Below are 22,561 nucleotides of genomic sequence, written 5' to 3'. Positions count from 1 at the left end.
ATCTCATAATTGCTTAACAAAGAATAATCTATAACGTCTTGGTAATAATCACCATATTAAAGTTTCTAGTAATTCACCTCCGATGACAATGTCATAGCCTATAACAAACATAAAATCAATCTGTACATTCATATCCATTGTATAAAATGTGGCCCTTTTTAATAGAATAAGTCAAGTATCCTTCAAGCACAGCAGTACCTCTTACTTCCATGTAAAACACAATTATTAGTACTTAAAATGTCATACAGTAAAAAAAGAATGTCATAGAGTAAAAAAAGATCAACACTTAGTACTAGTTAAATGATACATGAGTTATCATAATATAAAATAAGACATTACACAAATGAACCTAGGCATAGGATGAACACAGTGGTCCATAAGGACTATACAGAGCAATTAAAGTGCTGCCGCACAAAAGTGTGCCGTCCACACAAACGTAATGTCCAGAGTCAGACTCCTCACCGGTTTGATTCCGACTGAAGACCTGTCTTTATACCTCTCTGCCCTTCACTACACTACACTGTCCTGTTTAAATAAGAAAAAAATACTTTAATTTTTGTTTAACTGTTTGTAGGGCATTCAATCAATCAATCAATAAGAAAAGATTGTTTCTGATCACCCTGTTCTCGAACAGCGTTACTATAGGCAGGTACAGCATACAAAAATAAAATAAGGTGGTGGTGTTGATGTGCTCTTACATGGATGACATCCCACTAGTCATCAACACATGGGAGCCAAAATGTCTGTTGAGATAAAACAAGTATAAGTAAGAACTCCATCTACAACTTGTGACAGTTTAGCACTATAAACACCAGATTCTGTGGTACATTTAGCAGACTTAATCCAGAGCAAATTACAGTGATCAAGATAAACACGAGGTAATACATCAAATGCATAGAAATAGTAATCTAGGATCATAGGTAAGGTAAACCAAGAACCTATAATCAGTCTAAACAGTATAATTCTACATTGAAATTCGTCCATAAGTATATCATGCACAGTATACATACATTGCTGCTATGCTCAGGCACCTTAGTTTGTTTCTTATCTCAGGTAGTTTGTAAATATGTAGATAACTTGTTTGGCCTTCTGTTGTTCTCTTGTTTGATCTCCTTCCCACTTACCCCCCACCCCACTTCTTCTTCTCCCTCCCCACTCTTCTTTCTATGGAAATTAACGTTGCGATGGGAATGATGTACAAAAACGAATTTCACCTACTTTTTTACCTTGTAAACCTGTGATGTGACAATAAACCTGATTCTGATTCTGAAATTATACACACCATAGGATGCCAGGTCTACAAATTAACCTGGCATCTGTCTACATAACATGCTATCTAAATTACATTTTAGCCTTTGCATCAAGCCTGCAAGGTCGTCAAGGCTAGGGCAAGTGCTACGTCAAGTGGTAGAAATGATACAAGAGTGTTATGTGATGTTTTTAGAGCTTCTCACCATGTTAGAACAGGCACTGGCAAATGTCATGTATCTGGGATTGAACTGCAGTGTGTTGATAGGACCAGAGTGCTTGCCATCCAGCACAGCTACCTTCATCCCACTTATAGTGCTCCACACATGGATTCTCCCATCTTCCGAGCCTATTAGATCATGACACAAGATGACACATTGTAACCTTTGTCAGTGAAACTATATTTTGTTGACTACTCGGTAGATAACATGTTTGGCATCAGCAGTGGTGGAAAAAGTACTACATTAAAAGTATCAATACTGCAATGTAGAAATACTCTGTTACAAGTAAAAGTCCGGAATTCAAAATTGACTTGAGTAAAAATACAAAAGTATTGGTATCAAAATGTACTTAAAGTACCAAAGGTAGAAAGGACTGATTATGCAGAATGTCCCATTTCGCAAGTTTAAGTGTATAAAATGTATAAACATCTTTTGAAAATAGCAGATCTACTAGTTCTTGTGAGTTTGTAGATCGGCTATTTTCAAATGGCAGAAATGTGAAGTGGGTAATGTATGTTTTAATAATAATCAAAATCTACAAAGTAAATAGTGACTTAAGTTGTCAAATAATTGTAGTTGAGTAAAAGTACAATATTTGCCTCTGAGAGATGTAGTGGAGTAGAAGTAATAGTATTGAAAATCGGAAAAGTACTTTTACTTTACTGGAGTAGTGTACTTAAGTACAGTACTTGAGTAAATGTACTTAGTTACTTTCCACCACTGGACATTAGCAGAACTATATACTATAAATATACTGACATAATAACCTTACCAATCATTACGAACTGCGAGTCAGGAGTAAAGCAGGCCTCTAGGGGAATGCCTTTACTATTATTGTAGCCCTGGAAGGAGTAAATAAGATCAGCGTTAGATCACCATGTACGGATGTACATTCATTAACCCATTAAGACCGGGATTCGATTTTAACCACTTTAACCATTATCTTATACTTTGGCTATTCAAAAATAGCAGATATACAAGCGAATGCCGAGTGCGCTATGAGCTTCTAGATCTGCTATTTTTGAAAAATTATGAAAATGTGTGCAAATCTTTGAATATACCTATATATTTTAAAGCGAACATTTGTAACTCAAATCTTTGCTTCTGGGTATTCTATAAATGTCTTCTAAATCCGTTTAATTTTTTTTACTTATGTTGCTATAATCAGTGGTTCTCAAACTTTTTCATGTCAAGGACCCCCAAAATGATATGTATTTGGCCGCGGACCCCCATCTTAAAATATTTTGTTCCAGGGACCCCCCCAGAAGCATAGATTTGAGTTGCTTTAAAATATATATATATTCAAAGATTTTCACAAATGTTCAGGATTAAAAAAAATAGCAGATCTACAAGCTCGTAGCGCGGCACTCGGTGCCGTGCTATGAGCTTGTATATCTGCTATTTTTGAATAGCCAAAGTATAAAATAATGGTTAAAATGGTTACACAGATGCGTTCCCCGGTTTTAACGGATTAAGCTCTTGAAAGTGTAATGTGTAACTGTGTTAATTACTGTAGGCGTCTTACAGAAAAGGTATGCAGCACGGCTCCATTGAAGGCATTTAGAATGTGTATCGCACCACCGTTGGTAGAGATGAGTATCTGTTTCCCATCCTTACTGAACTTGAGTCCTGTCCACTCAGTGACACGGGTGAACCTCGTGTCAAAGGAGGCAAATGGACCCTGTTCATAGGAAAGGAAAATATGGTCAACCTATTCTACACATCTGAGAGAATCAGGTGGGAAAATTTTATTTTGGCCTCAGTCACTGAATTACGTCTAGAATAAAGTCAGACATGAAAAGGGAATCACATCTGTGGCTAAGTAAGTAGGAATATGAGAAATCGTTAGGTTATGCACACATGCAGTCTAAGGACAAATAATTTCGACGTGGTGATGGAATAAAATAAGAACTAGTGAGAAAAAAAAGAATGGAAATCTGCGAACTGTTTTGAATGCTCAAAAGAGAAAGTGTAGATTTAATCATAAAACATTTCGACCTCAAGAGGTCTTTGTCAGGTACGCACGCACGCACGCACACACAGATGTTTTAATGTGTTACCTTGTCAAAAGAGCGAAGGTCGTATAGGTTAATTTTCTTTGATTCAACTCCTGCAGCAAATATCACACCCTCTGGATCAAAGGAACAAACTGGCTTCCCCATTGGATTAGTTACACCCTGATTCACAACAAGGGGGGGGGGTTCAGTACAGTGGTGGAAAGGAAATAGGAGAGACAAAGAGGAATTAAAGCTCCATCTGGCTTCTTAACTCATTCCCTGCCTAGAACGACTAAACACACTTTTCTTCTTACATTTTCTTTTTTAATTTGACCCAAAAACCAAGGAGATAAGATTTTTCGAAGATCTAGACTCCCATCCACTTCCTTGTTAACTTTAAACTTAACAATTCTGTATCTCGGCTCCTGAGTACTTTTTTTTTTCAATGAAAAATCTTGGCAGTGGGCAAACGCGGCAAGAAATAATTCAGGCAGTGAATGAGTTAATAAATGTTCTTTCACATGCAAATACTCATACATTTTGTACAAAATCAAAACATATCACAAAAATCTTCTATCTATTAATTCACAAAACATTTCACGTGTGTGTGTGTGTGTGTGTGTGTGTGTGTGTGTGTGTGTGTGTGTGTGTGTGTGTGTGTGTGTGTGTGTGTGTTGTGTATGTGTGTATGTGTGTACTGTGTATGTATGTACCGTATGTGTGTGTGACCCGGCCATAACTTGGGCACTGATTGAACAGCCTCAAAGTCAGCATGTAATAATAATAATAATAATACATTTTATTTGTGACGCACTTTATATTTGAAACAAATCTCAAAGTGCTACAGGTTTAAAAACAATAAAAAAAAGAAAGAAGAAGACAACAATGTTAAAAGACAGTGAAATGAATAAACTTCAAATCAAAGTCAGCAAAACACAGTAGAAGTTTAAAAAGAATAAAACAACTACATCTCTATCTAGGCAAATGCCTTGTTAAAAAGGAAGGTTTTTAGGCCCCTTTTAAAAGTGTCAATGGACTGTGGTGCTCTCAGATGGTCTGGGAGAGCATTCCACAGTCGAGGAGCTGCTGAGCAGAAGGCCCGATCCCCCATGGTGCGGAGATTTGTTGTGCGGGGCTCGAGTGCGTTTGAGGTTCTGGAGCGGAGTGAGCATGTGTCCCATATGACCTGGGGGTGTGCAGTGCTGGGTGCCAATTCGGTCAGAGAACGCACCGATTATACGGAGGACGCAACAAATCTCTGTGTTTGGGGGGAGTGTATGCGTTGGCATCCCTGACTGGCCATCCCGACCCATCGGCTTCACAGATTGGCAGAGCTTTGCATCACGTTTGTGCCACTTAGCCAATATAGGCCCCTGACTGGCCAACTCGACCAGAAGGCTGAACTAATTGGCAGAGCTTCGCTTCGTGTGTGCCGGGTTGCCAACATAAGTGGCAATGGAACAGTAAGTACGAGAGCTGTGGTCATTATGGAATAAGTGAACGAAGTGGCGGCGCATGTGATGCGTGTGGAGCTGACAACATGAGTATTGCACAACGGCTGGGGCGGGTATTCCCCACTTGCATGGCCCTGAGTAGGCTGGCACACTTTGGGCGCCGGGCCAATCCTATTAAAGGGGAATACCACTCATTTTCAACATTGAACCATGTCATTATATACCTTAGAGCTGTTGTGTGGAAATAAGAAATGTCCCTTCTATGTCGCCTAGAACTGCGATTTGAATATAAAGTTAAGACTTGTTAAAGCATTTTCAGCCAATTGATTTCCTTTTTCTACAAGTACAATGTCTTGTGAAATGTGATATATAACCATAATGCCATTATAAACTACTACAAGTCGCACTGTTTCAGCTGGAAGTGAGATTCCCCATTCTAGTGAATGAGGCAGCGTAGAGGGCGGGCCAAAGAGTACACCTTCTGTATGTCACTGATCACATGACCCCAACAATCGATTCTCCAGTTCTAGGCAACATAGAAGGGGGGACTTTTTTTTCTCATTTCCACACAACAGCTCTAAGGTATACAGTATCATGACATGGTTCAATGTTGAAATAGAGTGGTATTCCCCTTTAAATTGGGATCTGTTCAAGGATAATTTAACAAAACAATAACATGCAAACCCTTGATCTAAACCAGTCATCTGTACAATTAAATGTTGTCAGATAGTATATGTTTAGACATTTTGAACAGACTACTTACTTGACAGTTCGCAGAGCGCAGATCCCAGATTCTAATGGTCTTATCCAATGAGCCTGAGATAAAGTGATCGTCCACAGGTGACATGGAGAGTGCAACAACCCTGACAAATCAACACAGCAAAAACATTACATTAGTGTGCATTTGTATACACAGAAATGTAAAACTGTAACTAATCATGCCTTATTGGGGTAATAAGGCACAAATAAACATGCATGGATCCCATAATAACATGACATGTATAATTGATGTGTAATATTTGATGCTCTGTTGATGAATTGAATACATAGGAGACCACAACGGAAATAAGTACCCAGGATGTTTTTGTGTTAAAACATTTTCAAATAGTTAAAATAGCCAATCTATAAGCTCACAAAGTGTCGATGTAGATCGGCTAGTTGAACTATTTGAAAATGTTTTAAAACATTAAACAGTAAAAAAGTTTAGGGATAATGGGTAAGGCACCGGTGAAAATAGGGCCCTAAATGTCTTACTGTACCACCGTGCTGTTTACATTTTTCTCTAATGAAGTATTCAATCAATCAACAACAAAAAAACATTCTACAGATAGTTGTTAACTTTAAGTGTGTAGTCTACATTTTATGTATTTATACTTTAGAAAACAGTGAATTTGGAATATCTCATCATGTCCATCATGTATTTTGCCTAACCTTAGTCAACTTCATGCAAACGGTACTTTCCATTTTTAATCACCTGTTTAATTTGAGTGACTAGATTTAACTGATAATGATGATTTTGTAGTTTCTACTATATCATCCAGCAATGAAATATCTTCACTCTACGGAATAAGTATTGAATTGCTCTTCGCTCTTGCATGACACTAAATCTTGTGCCCGTCTTTGGATTCCATCTGCTTGCATAATACTCACCTTGCAGTGTGACCGGGGAAATAACGAATGAACTTGTTGTCAGTGAGTGACAGGTATCGAATGGTGTCTGTGAAATACAATGACAGTTTAGGAATAGATAACTGTGTAGGTTTTTTGCCTGAGGGGTGGGTTGGGTCATTTCTAAGAACAGTTAATCATTATTTATTTATAACACACTTTACATTTTTAAAGTGCTACAGGGCTTATAAACAATGGCATAAAAAATAAGGCAAAACTAAAACTAAAAAGTAGATTAAAAACTAATCAAGGCATAGATGGGGTAAAATACCTAGGGGGAAAAAAAGACTAAGCAAAAGCTTGTCCAAAAGATGTACTACCATCTAGTTTGTTGGAACTGTAGACCACTGTGTTGGCGTCTCCATGTGTGTAGCGGATAAGGTCCACTCCATACTTCTTGCTGTATAGGGTGTGTTTAGGCCTGAACAACAGAAAAGAAAAATACATTGTTCTATTAGGTATGGGCACATGTCAAATGGCCAGTGGTGGAAAGTAACTAGGTATTGTATTTAAGTACAATTGAGGTATTTTTTTACTTTACTTGAGTATTTCCAATTTTCAATACTTTTACTTCTACTCCACTACATCTCAGAGGCAAGTATTGTACTTTTGATTCCACTACAATTATTTGACATCTTGAGTTACTAGTTACTTTGTAGATTTATTTTGTATTATTAGAACACATGCACTAACCACTTCAGCCCTATATACAGTATACGTTGGCTATATAAAAATAGCCGATCTATAAGCTCACAATGCGGCGCGTTGTGAGCTTGTAGATCTGCTATAAACCTAACCCTAACCCAGACATAAAATAAATGTACAGGTGAGGTAAATGTCATCCAATCAGGAGATACATCCTAAAAGATAGATACACAATAAACATGTGAAATTGGAAGTGATTTAACAAATAAATGCGCAGACGAAATTGGAACTGGAACACTATAAATTTCAAGTTGATAAATGGGGTCTCTCTCCTGATTGGATGAAATGTGATACCCACCAGAAAATGTTAGTTTTTTCTTCCTGTTTACTAAAGAACTGGGGAGACCCTTGTTACCGAACACTTCTAGTCTAGTCCACTGATGAATTTAATGCCCAGGGCCACAATAGAAACAAGAGCTTAGGGCTTTTTGTGTTATCCTTTTAGCATCATTGTATAATTGTATAAAAACACTGTACTATTTGCAAGCTGTTAATAAAGTATTCAATCAATTAATCAATCAATCAATCAATCAATGATTACTAACTTTGTTTTAACAACAACAAAAAAAGAAAAAGGGAACTTAAAGAGGTGGTGCCATGGTTTTGCACTTTTTTTCATGTGTCTATGAGGTTGATAGAACTTCATTAAGGCCCCCGCTGGTGGTTTTATGGTGTTTCATGTCTTCTCTGACTATTTGGATTTTTTTCCTGGAGGCTGAAACCTTGAGAGTCAAACGTGCCAATCCAAAAACAGGGGCATAGTGACATCACAGAGCCCCCAAAAACATACCCTCCCCCTCATTATCATAACACAACAGGTGTGGGCATGAGGAGGAGGAGGGACTAGCACAGGTGGGTGGTGCTAAGGTGGTGGAGGAGGTGCTAAGGTGAGAACCAGGCATACTTAATGAACTGGAGGCGTGTCCACATAAAAACATTTTTTTTAACAATTTCTGTACACTTTTTTTTTTTTTGGAAAAAAAATCCTTACATAATAATAATACCGTATGATCAGGTTTTAGGGTTGAAAAATATCATGGCACTCCATCTTTAAGTTTAAAATCTCAAGTTATTTCAACTTACTTTCCCTCACGGATGTCATACAATACAATGGAGTCGTCGTCACTGCTGGCCACTGCATTTTCACCATTATCACTGTAGTCCACACAGTTAAACTTCATGGAATGGTCCCTGTATGTCCTGGCGACCCTGAAGCTTCGTAACACACTGTCTGTGATCTTCATCTCTGCAAATGAATGACATTAAAAAACACTGTGATCTTCACCTCTGCAAATTAATGACTTTAAAAAACACTGTGATCTTCATCTCTGCAATGACATTAGTAGGGGTGGAAGAAGTACTCACATTTTGTAGCCTACTTAAGTAAAAGTATCAACACCATAGTGTAGAAATACTTTGTTACAAGTAAAAGTACCAGTACTCAAAATTTACTTGAGTAAAAGTACAAAAGTATTGGCATCAAAATATACTTATAAGTAGTACATACTAAAAGTAAAAGTACTCATTAAGCAAAATGTCCCATTTCACAAGTTATCATATGTATATATTTATGTATATATCCTTTGAAAATAGCAGATCTACAAGCTCATAAAGCTTGTAGATCGGCTATTTTCAAATAGCCAAAGTATATACAGGTCTGAAATGGTTAATGTATGTATTTTTTTTATAATACTCAAAATCTACAAAGTAACTAATGTTAACAGATAATTGTAGTGGGGTAAATAGTACAATATTTTCCTCTGAGATGTAGTGAGTAGAAGTAAAAGTATTGAAAATGGGAAATACTCCAGTAAAGTAAAGAAATACCTCAAAATTGTATTTAAGTACAGTACTTGGGTACATGTACTATAGTTACTTTAGTTTCCACCACTGGACATTAGATTGAAACGCAAGGCACTCTCAATCAATAGCTGGAGGCAGATCTGATCTTCTTACAGATAGACGTGCATGTAGGACACACAATGCATTCCTTTTTACGCTATTAAATGCTTATTATCAATGTATTTAGATTAAAACGAACGGCTGCAGATTTTTTTTCACAACATTGTTCAACAGCTTCCAGACAGTGTTGCCAGATTGTGCGAGAGAAATAAGCAACGATGTCTATGAAAGCAAGCCATAAATAAGACCTGCTAATTTCAAAGGAGAATCTTGAGGAAAAGTGAACATTTTGGAATATTTTCAAAACCACAAAATCTTGTATGGGGATGGGGTTTCTGGCACAAAAGGTTGGGTCTACGAATACGAATACATATTAATTTGTGGGTCCTTGACATGAAAATGTTTAAGAGCCACTGGTTTAAACAACATCCAAATAAACAACTACACTTTAGAAACAAGCCCAAATAAGCAACACTTTAGAAACAAGCTCAAAGAAGAACGCAAACGGCGCAACTACCAATATTTAAAAGCAACTTGAACAGAAAAACAAGCCCAAAGTTGCTTATAATGAGCGGACATGGCAACACTGGGTGCATGCTCCATTTTACACACCGCTGATACTAAACGGGCGGAGTTTTCTAACCCCCGTAACAATCACAACACACTACTATTACTATCCCGCCAGATTGTCCCGCCAGTACAGCTGGTCTCGGAGTGAAAAACAAGCGCACCAACTAACCCTAAAAAAAGGAAGTGACGAAATATCACAGGAAGAAAAACAAGACGCAGCAGCAGTTGGTTTACATGTTGCCATATATGCTTATTATAAGCGACTTTGGGCTTTCTTTTCTGTGAAGTTTTTCTGTGAAATTATTTAAACCAGTGGTTCTCAAATATTTTCATGTCATGGACCCCCAAATTAATATGTATTTGTCCCTATATAACCCCCCATCTGAAAATGTTTTGTGCCAGGAAGCCCCGTACCAGATTTGTGTTCTTTCAATGTTTTAAAAGTCTTCCAAATATTCCACATTTTAATTATTTCAAGATTTTTTTGAAAATAGAAGCTCTACAAGCTCACAACGCGTTGCACCGTGACACGTTGTGAGCTTGTAGATTGGCTATTTTCAACGGTTAATGGTTCTTTTGGGCTCGTTTTCATTGACCTGGTTGGCTTGTTTCTCTCGCAGAATCTGGCAACACCGGTTAGTTTACACATCGATCCATGAGTGCATGTGTTTGTGAATTTACCCTTCAAACGCTATTATGAACTCGTGTAGAAGAATGTGGAACGTGATAATTTCTCATCCAAAAACAAATTGCTGCACGTTGTTTACCAAGGTAACATTTCAAGTCATTGAATTTGGATTCTGTGTGTGAGTGGGTTGGATAATAATACATTATATACAGTACATGTGATGATGATTATTGTGTTGTAAGTCCACACAAGTGTGTTTTGATTTGTTGTAAACAAAGACCGAAAATAAACCATTCATTCATTAATTCAAGGTGTCAGATTTGGCTCAACAAAGGGAATGAAGTGAACTGTTCTCATGCTATTCATCAAAAATGTCCCTTCCAAAAGGAGTAAAGGAGTGTAAAACCCTACTCACTTTCAAAACTGCCCTAAAGATACACCTTCAGGAGGCTGCAATTCGAAAATGGCCCCTGTCTAAGTCTTAACCTACCCTTTTCCCCCCATTTTTTCACTCTTCATACCAGTAACCTGTAAGCTGATTGTATGACATTCTGTATAGTAGTGTGTATACCTCTCTGTCTCATCATGATTCGTGTGCATGGGGATCTCATATTAAACAAGCTCAGTGCTTAATGAGTCTCCCAGTTTTGTAGACCTTGTATTGTGAATTTGTACTTCCATGTACTGATGTTCTCATGTCTTACTAAATAAAGTACATCAATCAATCAATCACATTGTCTCACACAGGGCCATGCCACTGTGGCTAAAAGAGCCCCCAGGAGCCATGCCACTGTGACTAAAGGAGCCCCCAGGAGCCGTGCCACTGTGGCTGATGATGACGGAGCCCCCAACAGCCCTGAGACCCCTGATCAGGGCGACAGACCCCGTCTGAGAGCCATCGATCTGGCACGGAAGATCCAGCAGGAGAACCAGACAGAGCAAGACAAGAAGAAGACGGCACAGTCCACCACACGGGGGGAGAAGGGGGTTGCAGAAATGAAACAGTTCACCCAACAGCTGCAAAATGTTCACCCTAACGTTTTAGCCAAGCATCTGCATAATACTATGCTGTTCCAGAACGACGACCTGGTGGTCATCAACAAACCATATGGGGTTCCTGTCCAAGGTAAATCATTCATATGCAGTCACTGTGTTTATTTGAGTGAATGTTTTATACACCACTATGGTTCTCAAGCTTTTTAATTTCAATGAACCCCAAATGGAGGACCCATTCTTTATGCATTGAATACACAGGACCACAATGGCAAGTCCCTAGGGCAGGGGTCTTCAACGTTTTCAGGCCAAGGACCCCCTAGCTGAGAGAGAGATGAAGCAGGGACCCCCCTCTATATTATATAAAATTGTGTTTCAGATTCAACATTTTTTGTTTACGTGGTCTGCTCTTTTTTCCCTCTACACCTACGCCAAAAATAGCCGATCTACAAGCTCACAACAAGCTTGTAGATCGGCTATTTTTGGCTGAAGTTCTCCTCAGAAAAGGGATGCTAGGGTTCAAGTGGTTAATGTAAAAAAAAAAGATCATATCAAACAAAGATTTGGCGGACCCCCTGTAGTAACTCTGAGGACCCCCTAGGGGTCCCGGACCCCCTGTTGAAGACCTCTGCCCTAGGGATTTTTGTGTTATCCTTTTAACAATCATTGTAAACCGTACCTCTGTACAATCTGCAAACTGTCAATAAAATATTCAATCAATCTAGTATCAACCCTTATGGGTCCATTTGGTTCCATTTGTATACTCAGACCTGTAAGGCTCCATTTAGAATCCCCTCGGAACCCTGAGGGTCCCTGGACCCCACTTGTGAGAATTACACTTGTATATCAAAACTCAGTATTTTTTCCATGCGTTTCTCACAGATAACTCGGGGGGCACATCCATTTCCTCTGTGCTGCCAGTCCTCAGCAAAATGTTATTTGGGATGAAAACCACATCGACGCTCTATACATGTCTCGGCCTGGAAAAGGAGGCCACAGGAACTCTCATTCTGGCTAAAAGTGAGGAGATGGCGGATCACATCCTAGCCCTCAGCAAAAATAGCCAAGTGCAGAGGAAATATTGGTAAGACATTGAATATAGATTGTTGTTGAGTCAGCAGTCTGTTGTTGTTGCCCACATGAGATCACAATCTGTCCAGATGTTGTACCTTACAACCAGAGAGTGACAGACATTTGTTTACCTCCACAGGATCGTCACTGTCGGTGTGCCGGTACCGGCCGAAGGGGTGATCGACATTCCTGTTATAGAGAGACAGGTCTCAGGCTCTCGGCCCCATTTCAAGGTTAATCATCTTAAACCATTAAGACCTGAGGCCGAATCTACAAATGCCTCTAAACCAGTAGTTCTTTCAATTTAGATTCTTAAAAAATGTTCAAAAAAGCAGATGTACAAGCTCGCAGCGCGGCACAAAGTGACGCGCTGTGAGCTTGTATATCTGCTATATTTGAATAGCCAACGGTAAAATCTAAAATGACAGAGATGCTCTTTGTGGTTTGGGTAGTATGGTGAGAAACCATTTATACACAGATATCCTTATTCAATTCACTCTTTTTCTTCAGATGGGACTAAGTCCAGCGTACCGGGTGAGTGACACAGGAGAGGGAGTAACCAGAGTTAGGTCCCATCGGCAAGCTCAGGGTGCTGTGACCCAATACCGTGTCCTGGAAAGTGATGGTGGTTGCAGCCTTGTAGAACTCCAGCCACTAACTGGTAAGATTGTTATTGGGGCATATTATTGAGTGCTAAAGTTAAGTGGTTTAGCAGCTAAACGCACTTCATCAGATGACTGACAGATGTCAGAGAAGTACCCTAAATCTTATTAATCTACTGCATCTACTATGTTCGTAGGAGTAAAACACCAGATGAGGGTTCACATGGCATTGGCTCTGGCATGCCCCACCCTTGGGGACCACAAATACTCCCATATGACCAAACTGGCACCCCAGGTATGGCTGACAAAAATAAATTGGAGACTTTCAGTGTAACCATCACTTCCATCAGCAGACTAGACATTTATATCTTCAGATGAAAATGGTTGGCAAAACATAGGTATGACTGAAGATCTTTGCCTGCCAAATCTGTTCTAGTTTAATATTCTCATGTGTCATACAGACAGCGTTTGGCATGTGAAAATGACTGAGAAACAATTTAATCCTCAGAAACTACCGGAAGGTGTGCTGGGAAGGTTGGGACTAGAGCAGAGCAAGGTCCGTTACCTTCCTCTTCATTTACACGCCCGCCAGACGATACTGCTGGGAAACGAAGGTCAATCCGACGTCTCTGTGACCTGTCCTCTGCCCAGATTCTTCACCAAATCATTGCGTCAACTGCGGTTAAATCTTTCTAAAGAGTGATCATTTACAATTATTTCAATTCCCATTAAGGATACAATGAGAGGGGTTGCTTCTTTGAAGCATCTCAAGACTGCTGTACATAACTTGGAAAGCTTCATTTTAATGGGTAAATAACATCCCATAATCCCGTTGACTAGTCGTTTTACACTTCGAATGTCAATCTGGTAAATACTGTATATAAAATAAATGGCTTGCCAATCGTTTTTGTGAGTGTAAAATGCTAGAAACAAACTTGCTTGCAATTCCAGTAATGTTAGCTCTGTAGATGACAATAATTGCCCATTCGTATTTCATACATATAGAGCTGGAGGATTCAACTCTAGATACCAAGACTGATGTGTTGGCTAAATAACCAAATGTTTTGCCATTGGTGTAATATTGAATCAATGTCTAGTGTAATTAAAACAAAACCCTTGTAAGTGTATGGGTCACTGGAGTTCACCCGACAACAATATTTCATCACCTCCTGGTTGAAAACTATTTGAACTTCAGCTTCATTTCTCACATATATGCACAGATTCAAAATGATTTCACAATTTCAATTTGGTGGAAAAGAAAAACAGGCACACATTCAGCTTTGAACATTGTTATAATACAGGGGATCAAAAATGCAGGATAAAAAAAATTAAGTTGTGAAGCAGAGGCCCCATAATTGTCTATGAAAGTGTTCTGGGACCTGAGAGAAGTTAAGACAACGTGACGTGAAGTGTGAGCTTAACATGAAAAAAGTCAGTGTCCTAATTTTATAATATTGACAAGACTGATTTCAATACAACATTAACCATTTCTAGCCAAGTTACAGAGCAGCAGCCTGAAGAGTTCAATAGTGACCCGACACAGGTCAGATGAAAAGCTTTTTCAAAGGTTATCAAGGTGACAAAGGTCATTGAGGTGACAATTTAGAAACTTAATGTGGCCAACATAAAGAAGATTCCAGTCCATCACCACTGGTCATGAAAATGAGGCATCTGTACTGTAGATGAATAGATCTATTTTAAAGAGCCAAAGACAAATCCCTTAGGTGAAAAATTGAAGAAAGATGTGTTCACTTGTTTCCTTGAAGACCGTTTAGGCTAAATCCTAATTTATTATCTGTAGTAAGACAGTGTCACTTACCAAAAAAAAAAAAAAGATTTTCGGCAAGCGGCACCGTCCGTGATAGATTATAAATTAAGTAACGGAGTGAGAAGGGGATATACTGCATAGAGTCAACAGTCAGTGCAGGACGTTCCATTTCCAATGAGGGTCCACTTCAGTCCATCCTCAGTGCATGTTCGCTTGCACAGTGTTGATGGCATCCTGAATCTCTCGGACCACAATGATGCGTGCGAGCATATTCTCCACTTGTTGATCGGTGATGGGCTGGGTCGAGTACCATATCGGACTATTGGGTGCAACAACTGGCTCCGGCGTCAGGTAGTACGCATCGTTGCGTCCCTTTGCACTCTGAGGACTGAGATAAAATGAGGGATTTTAGTTTTGAAGTCACAATGGGAAAAGATCTACAGGTCTACAGGACTGCAAGATTGATATTGACCACTTGAGCCCTAAATAGGGAAAACTGCTAAGCTTCTAGATCTGTTATGTTTAATAGAAATGTGAATATTTTTGAATAACTGCCCAAAATAGGGATGTCAGGGTTATATGGTTAAACAATGAACCCAAAGAGAAGTTAAATATCTGCACACATCTGAGTTATAGCTCCAAAAAATAAACTTATTACAAGGGCAACGTTTCTTCAACATAGGTCTTCAGACCTATATGGTCGAAACATTGCCCTTGAAATAAAACTTTTTTTGTGGGAGCTATAACATTTGAACTGTGATTTTTGCATTCTTATCCAACACCTGTCCTAAATACAGGTTTAAGATGTGCACACAATCTCCTCCTTGCACTGAAAATAATGAACCCCACTTGGCCACTTACCATTTGAAGAGGTAAAAGTCATACAGTTTAATGGGACAACGAAGAGGGTTCTCAGGGTCCTCGATCTGCTCTTCATACATATCGTCCGTCACTGAAAGACAGGCCACACAAAAGGTCAACATCAGTCAACAATGGGAAGACTTAAAATAATGAAGTCAAATGTATTGAGCACCTTTTTGGCCAACGTGATGTGGACCTTGGCCTTTTAGGAAGCGGATACTGGTAGTTTTGTCCTTGGGATTGGAGGGGTTCTTTTTGGTGTGTCGTAGCACCTTAGAGAAGGCCACCTTCATATGCTGCTCAACTGTTGTCAAATGGAAATACCTGGAAGGAAGAACATGTTGTCAGGGCAGCTATGTATTTGTGGCATCAGCATGATCGACGAGACCCGTGGCGTTTTCAGGTTATGCAGTTCAGAGGACTTGATGACTCACTTAGTGTTGAAAAACATTAGAGTTGTAAGTAGTGTGGATGGGGAATGTGCGCCAAGTTGTTTGCACTCCCACAGCATCTCCTCTGTCACATGACTTGGAATATAGTACCCTGATAAAAAAGGGCACTCGGGTGAGTAAATTCAAGCTAACAACTAAACGTTTTTATTTTTTTTGTGTAGAAAACAGATGCTAATTATCTCTTACCTAGATGGACGTTGGGTCTCCAACCTTCTAAGATTTTGTGTAAACACAGACCGAAACGTGTGTAGTATGGATCGGAGAAAACATCATCCACCCGTCCATTTTCAGAGAGATACTATAAAGAGAAATGCACATGTTAAAACCTACTGTGCTATGGATGTTCAATACACAGGAATCAATCAATGTTTGTATGAAGGACTGCAAACCTTTTGTATACACAAGAAGACGTAATATAGGACATCAGGTTCAAAGCACTCTTCCTCCAGTCCTCGTGCCTCCTGGGTCATCATGGCTAGACCAGCATTTAACTCAGCGACTGCACTGGACACCAAGTCCTCTTGAAAGCGTAAGGGCTGCCGACCTGGACACGCACAACAAGGAAAATGGTTAGAAAAAAGGGAAATTCAAGTCAAAGGCATCAAGGAGATCTATGAATGTTGATGTAAATTAACTGCAGGGACAAATCGGTGTGTAAACTCACGGCCGATAGGAGCAAGCTTTTTCTGCTCCTTCTTTTCCAGCTCTGCATTTTTTCGCTGCACCCAAAGGCGCCAGACGTCCAAGCCCTCTTCTGGCTTCAGACAGATAGGAACTAGAAGCTCTGCAGGAGGCTCAGCTTGTGACTCGGTTTCTGCTTGTCCCTGTAGGAGACAAGAATTGTTTTCTGGTGTTTAAGAGAAACAAAACTCAAAACAAACATCCAAACATTACCAACATAGAGCTACAGGAAATTATTTATCTGTTGTTTTTGGTGGTAGTCCAATCAAAAGTCAATCACAAGAATATATTTTTGGTAGTGGGGTTATCCATTAATATGTAAAACTATTGTCCAGGTACGTGTCTTGTACATGGTTGTCTGCATTTCAATATTGAATTAGGCATATACTCACAGTGGAGACTTTATGATAAAGATTGTATTCTTTAAACACGGCTAAGTGTGACCACAAATTTAAGGACTAGAATGTTGTTAAGCAAAATATGCGGTTTCTGTTCTAACCTGCAGGTGGAGCTGCTGTTCTTGTCCTTCTTCCTCTTGGCTGTTCTGTTGATTTGGGTCCCAGATTTGTACTGACTGCGTGTTGTATGCCCCTCCGACTGTCTGCACAGCTACAGGGATGTGAATGTTCCCGTTCATAAACTGTGCGTGTGCGGGGAACAGGGTCTGTACGATCTCCTCCTGTTGTCCTGCAGTGAGCGACTGGACCGTGGCAGACCTCGATGAGGAGTTGGATGCCATCTTGTCCTTGTTTTGGGTGGCAACGTGAACTGTACTGTACGCCTCCTGGGGGATGGCAATGTGTGCAACTCCCTGCTGCTGCGGAGTGGAGTACACAGGTATGGTCCAGGTCTCCCCAGTGGGACCTGTGATTGTGCCTGTAGTGCTGTAAACCTGAGAGCTGTCGACGGTGAGCAGATCTGGCCGTATGGACACGTAGCTCTGCTGCTGTCCTCCTTGAGGGATAGCCAGGACTGTGGCCACCTGCTGGCCCTGTTGAACGGCGTAGGACACAGACACAGGCATGTCCACTTTGCGTTTCTTGGCGGGCTGGAGAACAGTGGGGACAAGCGATCTCCTATCCGTCTCCCTCGGAGAGCCCTGCTGCTGGGAAGGAGACATCGCCTCTATGGTCTGGATCTGGATCTGCTGGCCACCTGGGAGCTGGATATGCTGCCCCCCTTGCAGTTGGATGTGTTGACCACCTTGGAGGTGAATCTGTTGGCCACCTTGCAGTTGAATGTGTTGGCCACCTTGCAGTTGAATCTGTTGACCGTCTGGTAGCTGGATGTGTTGGCCACTCGACAAGTGTATCTGCTGTCCGCTAGCCACGGCTGCTACCAGTTGAGCCTGTATCTGTGAAATAACAATAATGCCATTTTCAGGATATGTGTCAAAGAATTGTGCATCATATGGTTGTACTTGACATGGATAATGATGAGGTTTTAATAAACAAGCGTACCTGTTGATGCTGCTCCTCTGTAAGCTCCCCCTGCTGTATAAGCTGTGTTCCTGCTGAGAGGGCCTGCAGCTCCTGCTGAGAGGGAGAGGCCACCTGCAGCACCTGTCCCTGCTGTCCCTGAATCTGAACGAAACGCAACACACAGCATTCATATGCATTACGGTATGGTTTGTTAATAATTGTCTTAACAGGTATACTACTGTATATCATCAGCAAACTATCATTTGCACATTTGATTTGACTATTACCCGAGAGTATATTATAAAAATGTTTTGCCATGACATCAAAGTACAAATTTAGAGTGAAATTATGTAGATCTTGCCACCATCTCAGCTCATACGAAAAAAGTAACAAACTATAGACCAAAGTTCAACAACTCTAATGTAACTTCATAAATAACCTTCCAGAGAAAGCTTCTCACACCACACTGTACATAAGCTTGTACACACAGTTTATTTGCAGTGCTCCCACCCACCCACCAAACAACAAAAATAATGGCTACTTCAGAAAAGGCATTCATTTTGATCAGCTCAACATATAAGAATAGATTTGTATGTCTCCAGTGTTTAGTTAACTGTCATCTGATTCAGACCAACTAATGTAACAATATTTAAAATGCCAGCTATCATATGTAACCCCGCCTTGTACCCTAGCGTCCCTATTCTGGGGGGAACATTTGCCAAGAATAACAGATCTACAAGCTCACAACGTGTCGCATTTTCACACGTTGTGAGCATGTTTAAGAAAATTGGTGTATAGGGAAAAAGAGCAGACCAATTACAGAGCCAACCCCGAAGTACAGAGGGTTTAAGTAGTTATAATTCAGAGCTCAGAACTGGTATCCCTTAATAACAGCTAGCCCCATTTGGAACCTCTCCCTCCGCTGTACAGCTCCGAGATGTGGTCCCACAGCGCCGGGTGCCGTCGGGTGATGACACCGGACAAATTTATGTGCATGATTCTTACCTTTTCCCGCACATCGTATCCAAAAGGTAAAGGTCAGCCCCCCTGCTCTCAGATGTTTAAAATGTTTGCGGGCAAGAACATTTTACAGACGGTTTCAAACAAGCATTTAAATCGATTTTTTTTGTCAGCCTGTAGCATGTTTTCCCAATGCAATCTTACGGGAGCAGTACAGCACATGCGGACGGGGGTTGACTGGCCACAGGCTGACTAAAAAAGTGATTTAAACGCTTGTTCCGGCGGTAAAAGTTTCTTGGCCGCTAAAATCTATAACACCTGAGAGCAGGGGGGCTGACCTTTACTTTTTGGATACAATGTGTGGAAAAAGGTAAGAATTATGCATAGTGGCCAATTTTCGCCGGTGTCGTCACCTGCCGGCACCCGGCGCAGTGGAACCTCATCTCGGAGCTAGTGGCGGGAGAGGTTCCGATGGAGCTAAATAACAGCAAACTAACCTGCACAATTTGCTGCTCAGACTCATGATGCAGCTGAGATGAAATATCTGTAGATGTCACCTGGACCTATCAGAAAGAAACAGAATCGGGTGAGTTATGTACAACAGCAAATCTTTTGAGAATGACAAAGATCCGCCAACAATGGAGAATAAAAGGAGGCCCTGCTCTTACCGGACAAGCCAGTTCCAAGAGAGACCCAGCAACCTCTGTGCTGTCAGTGTAGACACAGTTGGTGCCCTGGTGGTACACCATGGTGGTGGTGGTCCCTGCATCACCACCCTGCTGGCTGAACTCCTGGAGCACCCCGGTTCCCTTCGCCAGGGACTCCAAGAACTCCTTCATCCGGTGCTGAGGGACAGTGCGGGCCTTTTGTCGCACATACTCATCGAACGAGACCACACCACTCTCTTGGTTATTCATTGGAAGTCAGTTTAGCCTGGAAAAGATGAGGGGTTGTTCAAGTCAAGACTTCAAGTTATATTACAACCTTAACAAGCTTATAGATAGCCTACAATGCAGTGGTGGGGGTACACCCACACTGTATGTAATGAAGCATAATCTAATCAGCCTGGTAATCAAACACTGATATTAGGATATAACTGTGAATGAATGACCTAATTCAATTCATTGCAGAGTGCAGTGAGGTTATCACGATGATCCCAAGGGGCAAAGTGAATATGTCAAGTTCCAAAGTTGTAGTACATCACAGTGCACCATTTTTTTTCCTTTGTCAATTTTATTATAGTACATATTCACACATATCAATTAGAATCTGTTATAATTAGCTGTGGGCCAAATTGTAAAGTCTGATTTTCTTGTGGTTAAAAACGACAGGGTACCAACAACAGCAGGACATGCTGACTGTCAAACAATAGTATCTGGTGAATACCAAAACGCCCGCCCCAAAACACAGTCGCCCCAGGGCAAATGCGACGGTATTCACCTGGTATGCCTAAACGTTACCTCTGAATAAACTATGCCTAACCCTAACCTTATTCCTAAACGTAACCTCAGTCAAACTTTGCCTAGCCCTAAATGTATTTCTAACCTTATCCTCGGTAAAACAAATACAAGAACCGCTGGTCCGCGAAAAGAAATGGGGGCGAGCGTGCTTCGGGGCGAGTTTTTCGATTACCTATCTAGCAAGTTAGCATATTAGCAATGTTAGCAAGGTATTTATTTTGCCACAAGCTCTGGATTACTAGTTAGCTTGCCATCTAACGTTAACGGCGATTTACGCCATCGAAATAGACGACTTTATTCAACTAAGAAGCCCCTTTAATTAGCCAACAAGCTTAATTAACAACGACCAATGTTTTCCACCAAGTGTAAACTGACGTTAGCCGTGTTAGCTAAAAGCTAGCCTGACGGGTCCCATGGATCCTTTCATGCTACCTTAAATAAAACCAAATCCTCTCCTTTCCGCCAAGGCACGGCGTTTAAAAATAAAAAAGCCGAAAAACGGCTAATCACCAAACAGCTACGACCACCGGCATGACATTTAGCTTCGGCAAAATGTTGATGAAGAACACAGTCTAATCTATGGTGCAAACGATGCAGTAATTAGACTGCAATACAGTTTTGCAGCAAAGCTGGCGAGGTCTGTCTCTCTACGTGTGCTTCTTTTAATGTTGGTCCCTCCTAACCAAGCTTCGACTAAAACAAAAGACATTAATGTGCAAGTTTACCAGGTCGAGCAAAGAAACGGGTGTAGGTATCCAGCGGAGTGTCGAGAAATGTCACCACACTACCACCATAAAGCCCCAAAACACAACATGCAATACCATTCAGTGTGTTTGGTACCAGGAAAATGATAAAATGACGGAAGTAGGCCCTGCTGCCAAACAACGCAAATCCTCGCACCGCTCCAGCAGGGGCCTCGCACCTCACCGATGTAAACATGAACATGAATTTTACATAAGAACAAAACACATATATTCTGTCATTACATCCCTTATATTTATACATGTAAGTATATAAATATTAATATTAATATAAATGTGTGTGTGTATATATATATATTGTTCATGTTATATATATATATATATATAAATAAATAAAAAGGAAACAAAAAAAATATATATATATATGTATGCTCTTTTCTATTTCTATTTTATTGTGTTTTATTGCGATATGGATCTCCCTTGGGTCTGAAATAAAGATTGAATTGTATTGAAAAATAAAGATTGAATATATATATATATATATATATATATATATATATATATATATATATATATATATATATATATATATATAATATATTAGAATTATATGATAATTATTTATTTTTTTAAAGTTATAGGCTATATTGCACGAGTAAGTTTAAGAATAGTAATATATAGAGGTCGTATACAATTTATGGTAATAGCCTTTTATAGTTCTTTACACAATCAGAATCAGGACCCAAACAGCGCACAACACAGGTTCATTGGCTTTTATCACTAGAGAACACTTGAGAACTCAAGTCTGAGATAAATTATCTTGTTATTCAGCATTATATTGACTTCAAATGACTGGCCTACATTATGGACAACTTGAAGTAATTTAGCCCCGGTTTGACACCTCGTAGCCTTTTGAATGCATGTACCTTTAACAGAAATCTAACTTCCCCAGTCTGCCTTAAAGAGCCAGGCATGTGCCACCGAAGGCCCCCCCCTCTTCTCCCCACAACTAGCGGCTTCTTGCTTCTCTTAAGGTGGACCGGAGAGATGCATCCTTTGTATAGGTTGCAGGCGATTCTTCGAGACGCGAGAAAGAGTTAATTCCCTACCCCCCCCCCCCCCTGAATTTCTGTGATTCTACTATCGCTGACTTGTGAAAGTGACTATAGATTATTGTCTTTACACACACCATTATAAA

General features: G+C 40.2%; 3 protein-coding genes across 5 annotated transcripts; 1 reads left to right on the top strand and 2 right to left on the bottom strand.

The window, feature by feature from the left end:
• Positions 1-133: 133 nt before the first annotated feature.
• On the bottom strand, positions 134-9,372 carry LOC311048778 (WD repeat-containing protein 82-like). The gene is made up of 10 exons (XM_084062068.1): positions 9,121-9,372; positions 8,377-8,539; positions 6,909-7,009; positions 6,571-6,637; positions 5,684-5,783; positions 3,530-3,646; positions 2,995-3,150; positions 2,242-2,311; positions 1,455-1,597; positions 134-743 (listed from the first exon to the last, which is right to left on the bottom strand). The coding sequence occupies exons 2-10, from the start codon at positions 8,535-8,537 to the stop codon at positions 714-716; spliced, it is 945 nt and encodes a 314-aa protein (XP_083918194.1). The 5' UTR covers positions 8,538-8,539; positions 9,121-9,372; the 3' UTR covers positions 134-713.
• Positions 9,373-10,411: 1,039 nt separating this feature from the next.
• On the top strand, positions 10,412-14,201 carry LOC311048773 (pseudouridylate synthase RPUSD4, mitochondrial-like). The gene is made up of 7 exons (XM_084062061.1): positions 10,412-10,536; positions 11,141-11,519; positions 12,269-12,470; positions 12,597-12,690; positions 12,968-13,118; positions 13,257-13,354; positions 13,568-14,201. Exons 1-7 carry the CDS (start codon positions 10,462-10,464, stop codon positions 13,760-13,762), a joined length of 1,194 nt encoding a protein of 397 aa, XP_083918187.1. The 5' UTR covers positions 10,412-10,461; the 3' UTR covers positions 13,763-14,201.
• Positions 14,202-14,332: 131 nt separating this feature from the next.
• Positions 14,333-21,598, bottom strand: qrich1 (glutamine-rich 1). 3 transcript variants are annotated; one of them, XM_084062044.1, is made up of 12 exons: positions 21,503-21,598; positions 19,871-20,135; positions 19,700-19,765; positions 18,282-18,404; positions 17,321-18,175; positions 16,805-16,964; positions 16,530-16,684; positions 16,327-16,438; positions 16,123-16,231; positions 15,861-16,012; positions 15,689-15,779; positions 14,333-15,215 (listed from the first exon to the last, which is right to left on the bottom strand). In XM_084062044.1, exons 2-12 carry the CDS (start codon positions 20,117-20,119, stop codon positions 15,026-15,028), a joined length of 2,262 nt encoding a protein of 753 aa, XP_083918170.1. In that variant the 5' UTR covers positions 20,120-20,135; positions 21,503-21,598; the 3' UTR covers positions 14,333-15,025. The 3 variants fall into 3 exon arrangements, with proteins under 3 accessions (XP_083918170.1, XP_083918168.1, XP_083918169.1); XM_084062042.1 differs by having other exon boundaries at positions 21,388-21,516; XM_084062043.1 differs by lacking the exon at positions 21,503-21,598 and adding an exon at positions 21,095-21,267.
• Between the last annotated feature and the right edge of the window lie 963 nt (positions 21,599-22,561).

Source organism: Gymnoscopelus microlampas (assembly GCF_963454915.1).
Source record: "Gymnoscopelus microlampas genome assembly, chromosome: 7".
In the NCBI taxonomy this organism is placed as follows: Eukaryota; Metazoa; Chordata; class Actinopteri; order Myctophiformes; family Myctophidae; genus Gymnoscopelus; species Gymnoscopelus microlampas.
This window is presented reverse-complemented; position numbering and strand designations above follow the sequence as displayed.

Excerpts from the sequence above, each read along its gene's own strand:
- qrich1 (XM_084062044.1), bottom strand. The coding sequence starts at position 20,119 with ATGAATAACCAAGAGAGTGGTGTGGTCTCGTTCGATGAGTATGTGCGA. Across the intron at positions 19,766-19,870 it reads TCTTGGAACTGGCTTGTCCG|GTCCAGGTGACATCTACAGA; the intron begins GTAAGAGCAGGG and ends TCTTTCTGATAG. Across the intron at positions 18,176-18,281 it reads CAGAGGAGCAGCATCAACAG|ATACAGGCTCAACTGGTAGC; the intron begins GTACGCTTGTTT and ends GTTATTTCACAG.
- LOC311048778 (XM_084062068.1), bottom strand. The coding sequence starts at position 8,537 with ATGAAGATCACAGACAGTGTGTTACGAAGCTTCAGGGTCGCCAGGACA. Across the intron at positions 7,010-8,376 it reads TATGACATCCGTGAGGGAAA|GCCTAAACACACCCTATACA; the intron begins GTAAGTTGAAAT and ends TCTGTTGTTCAG. Across the intron at positions 3,647-5,683 it reads TGCGCTCTGCGAACTGTCAA|GGTGTAACTAATCCAATGGG; the intron begins GTAAGTAGTCTG and ends GTTGTGAATCAG.
- LOC311048773 (XM_084062061.1), top strand. The coding sequence starts at position 10,462 with ATGAACTCGTGTAGAAGAATGTGGAACGTGATAATTTCTCATCCAAAA. Across the intron at positions 11,520-12,268 it reads ATATGGGGTTCCTGTCCAAG|ATAACTCGGGGGGCACATCC; the intron begins GTAAATCATTCA and ends CGTTTCTCACAG. Across the intron at positions 13,119-13,256 it reads AGAACTCCAGCCACTAACTG|GAGTAAAACACCAGATGAGG; the intron begins GTAAGATTGTTA and ends CTATGTTCGTAG.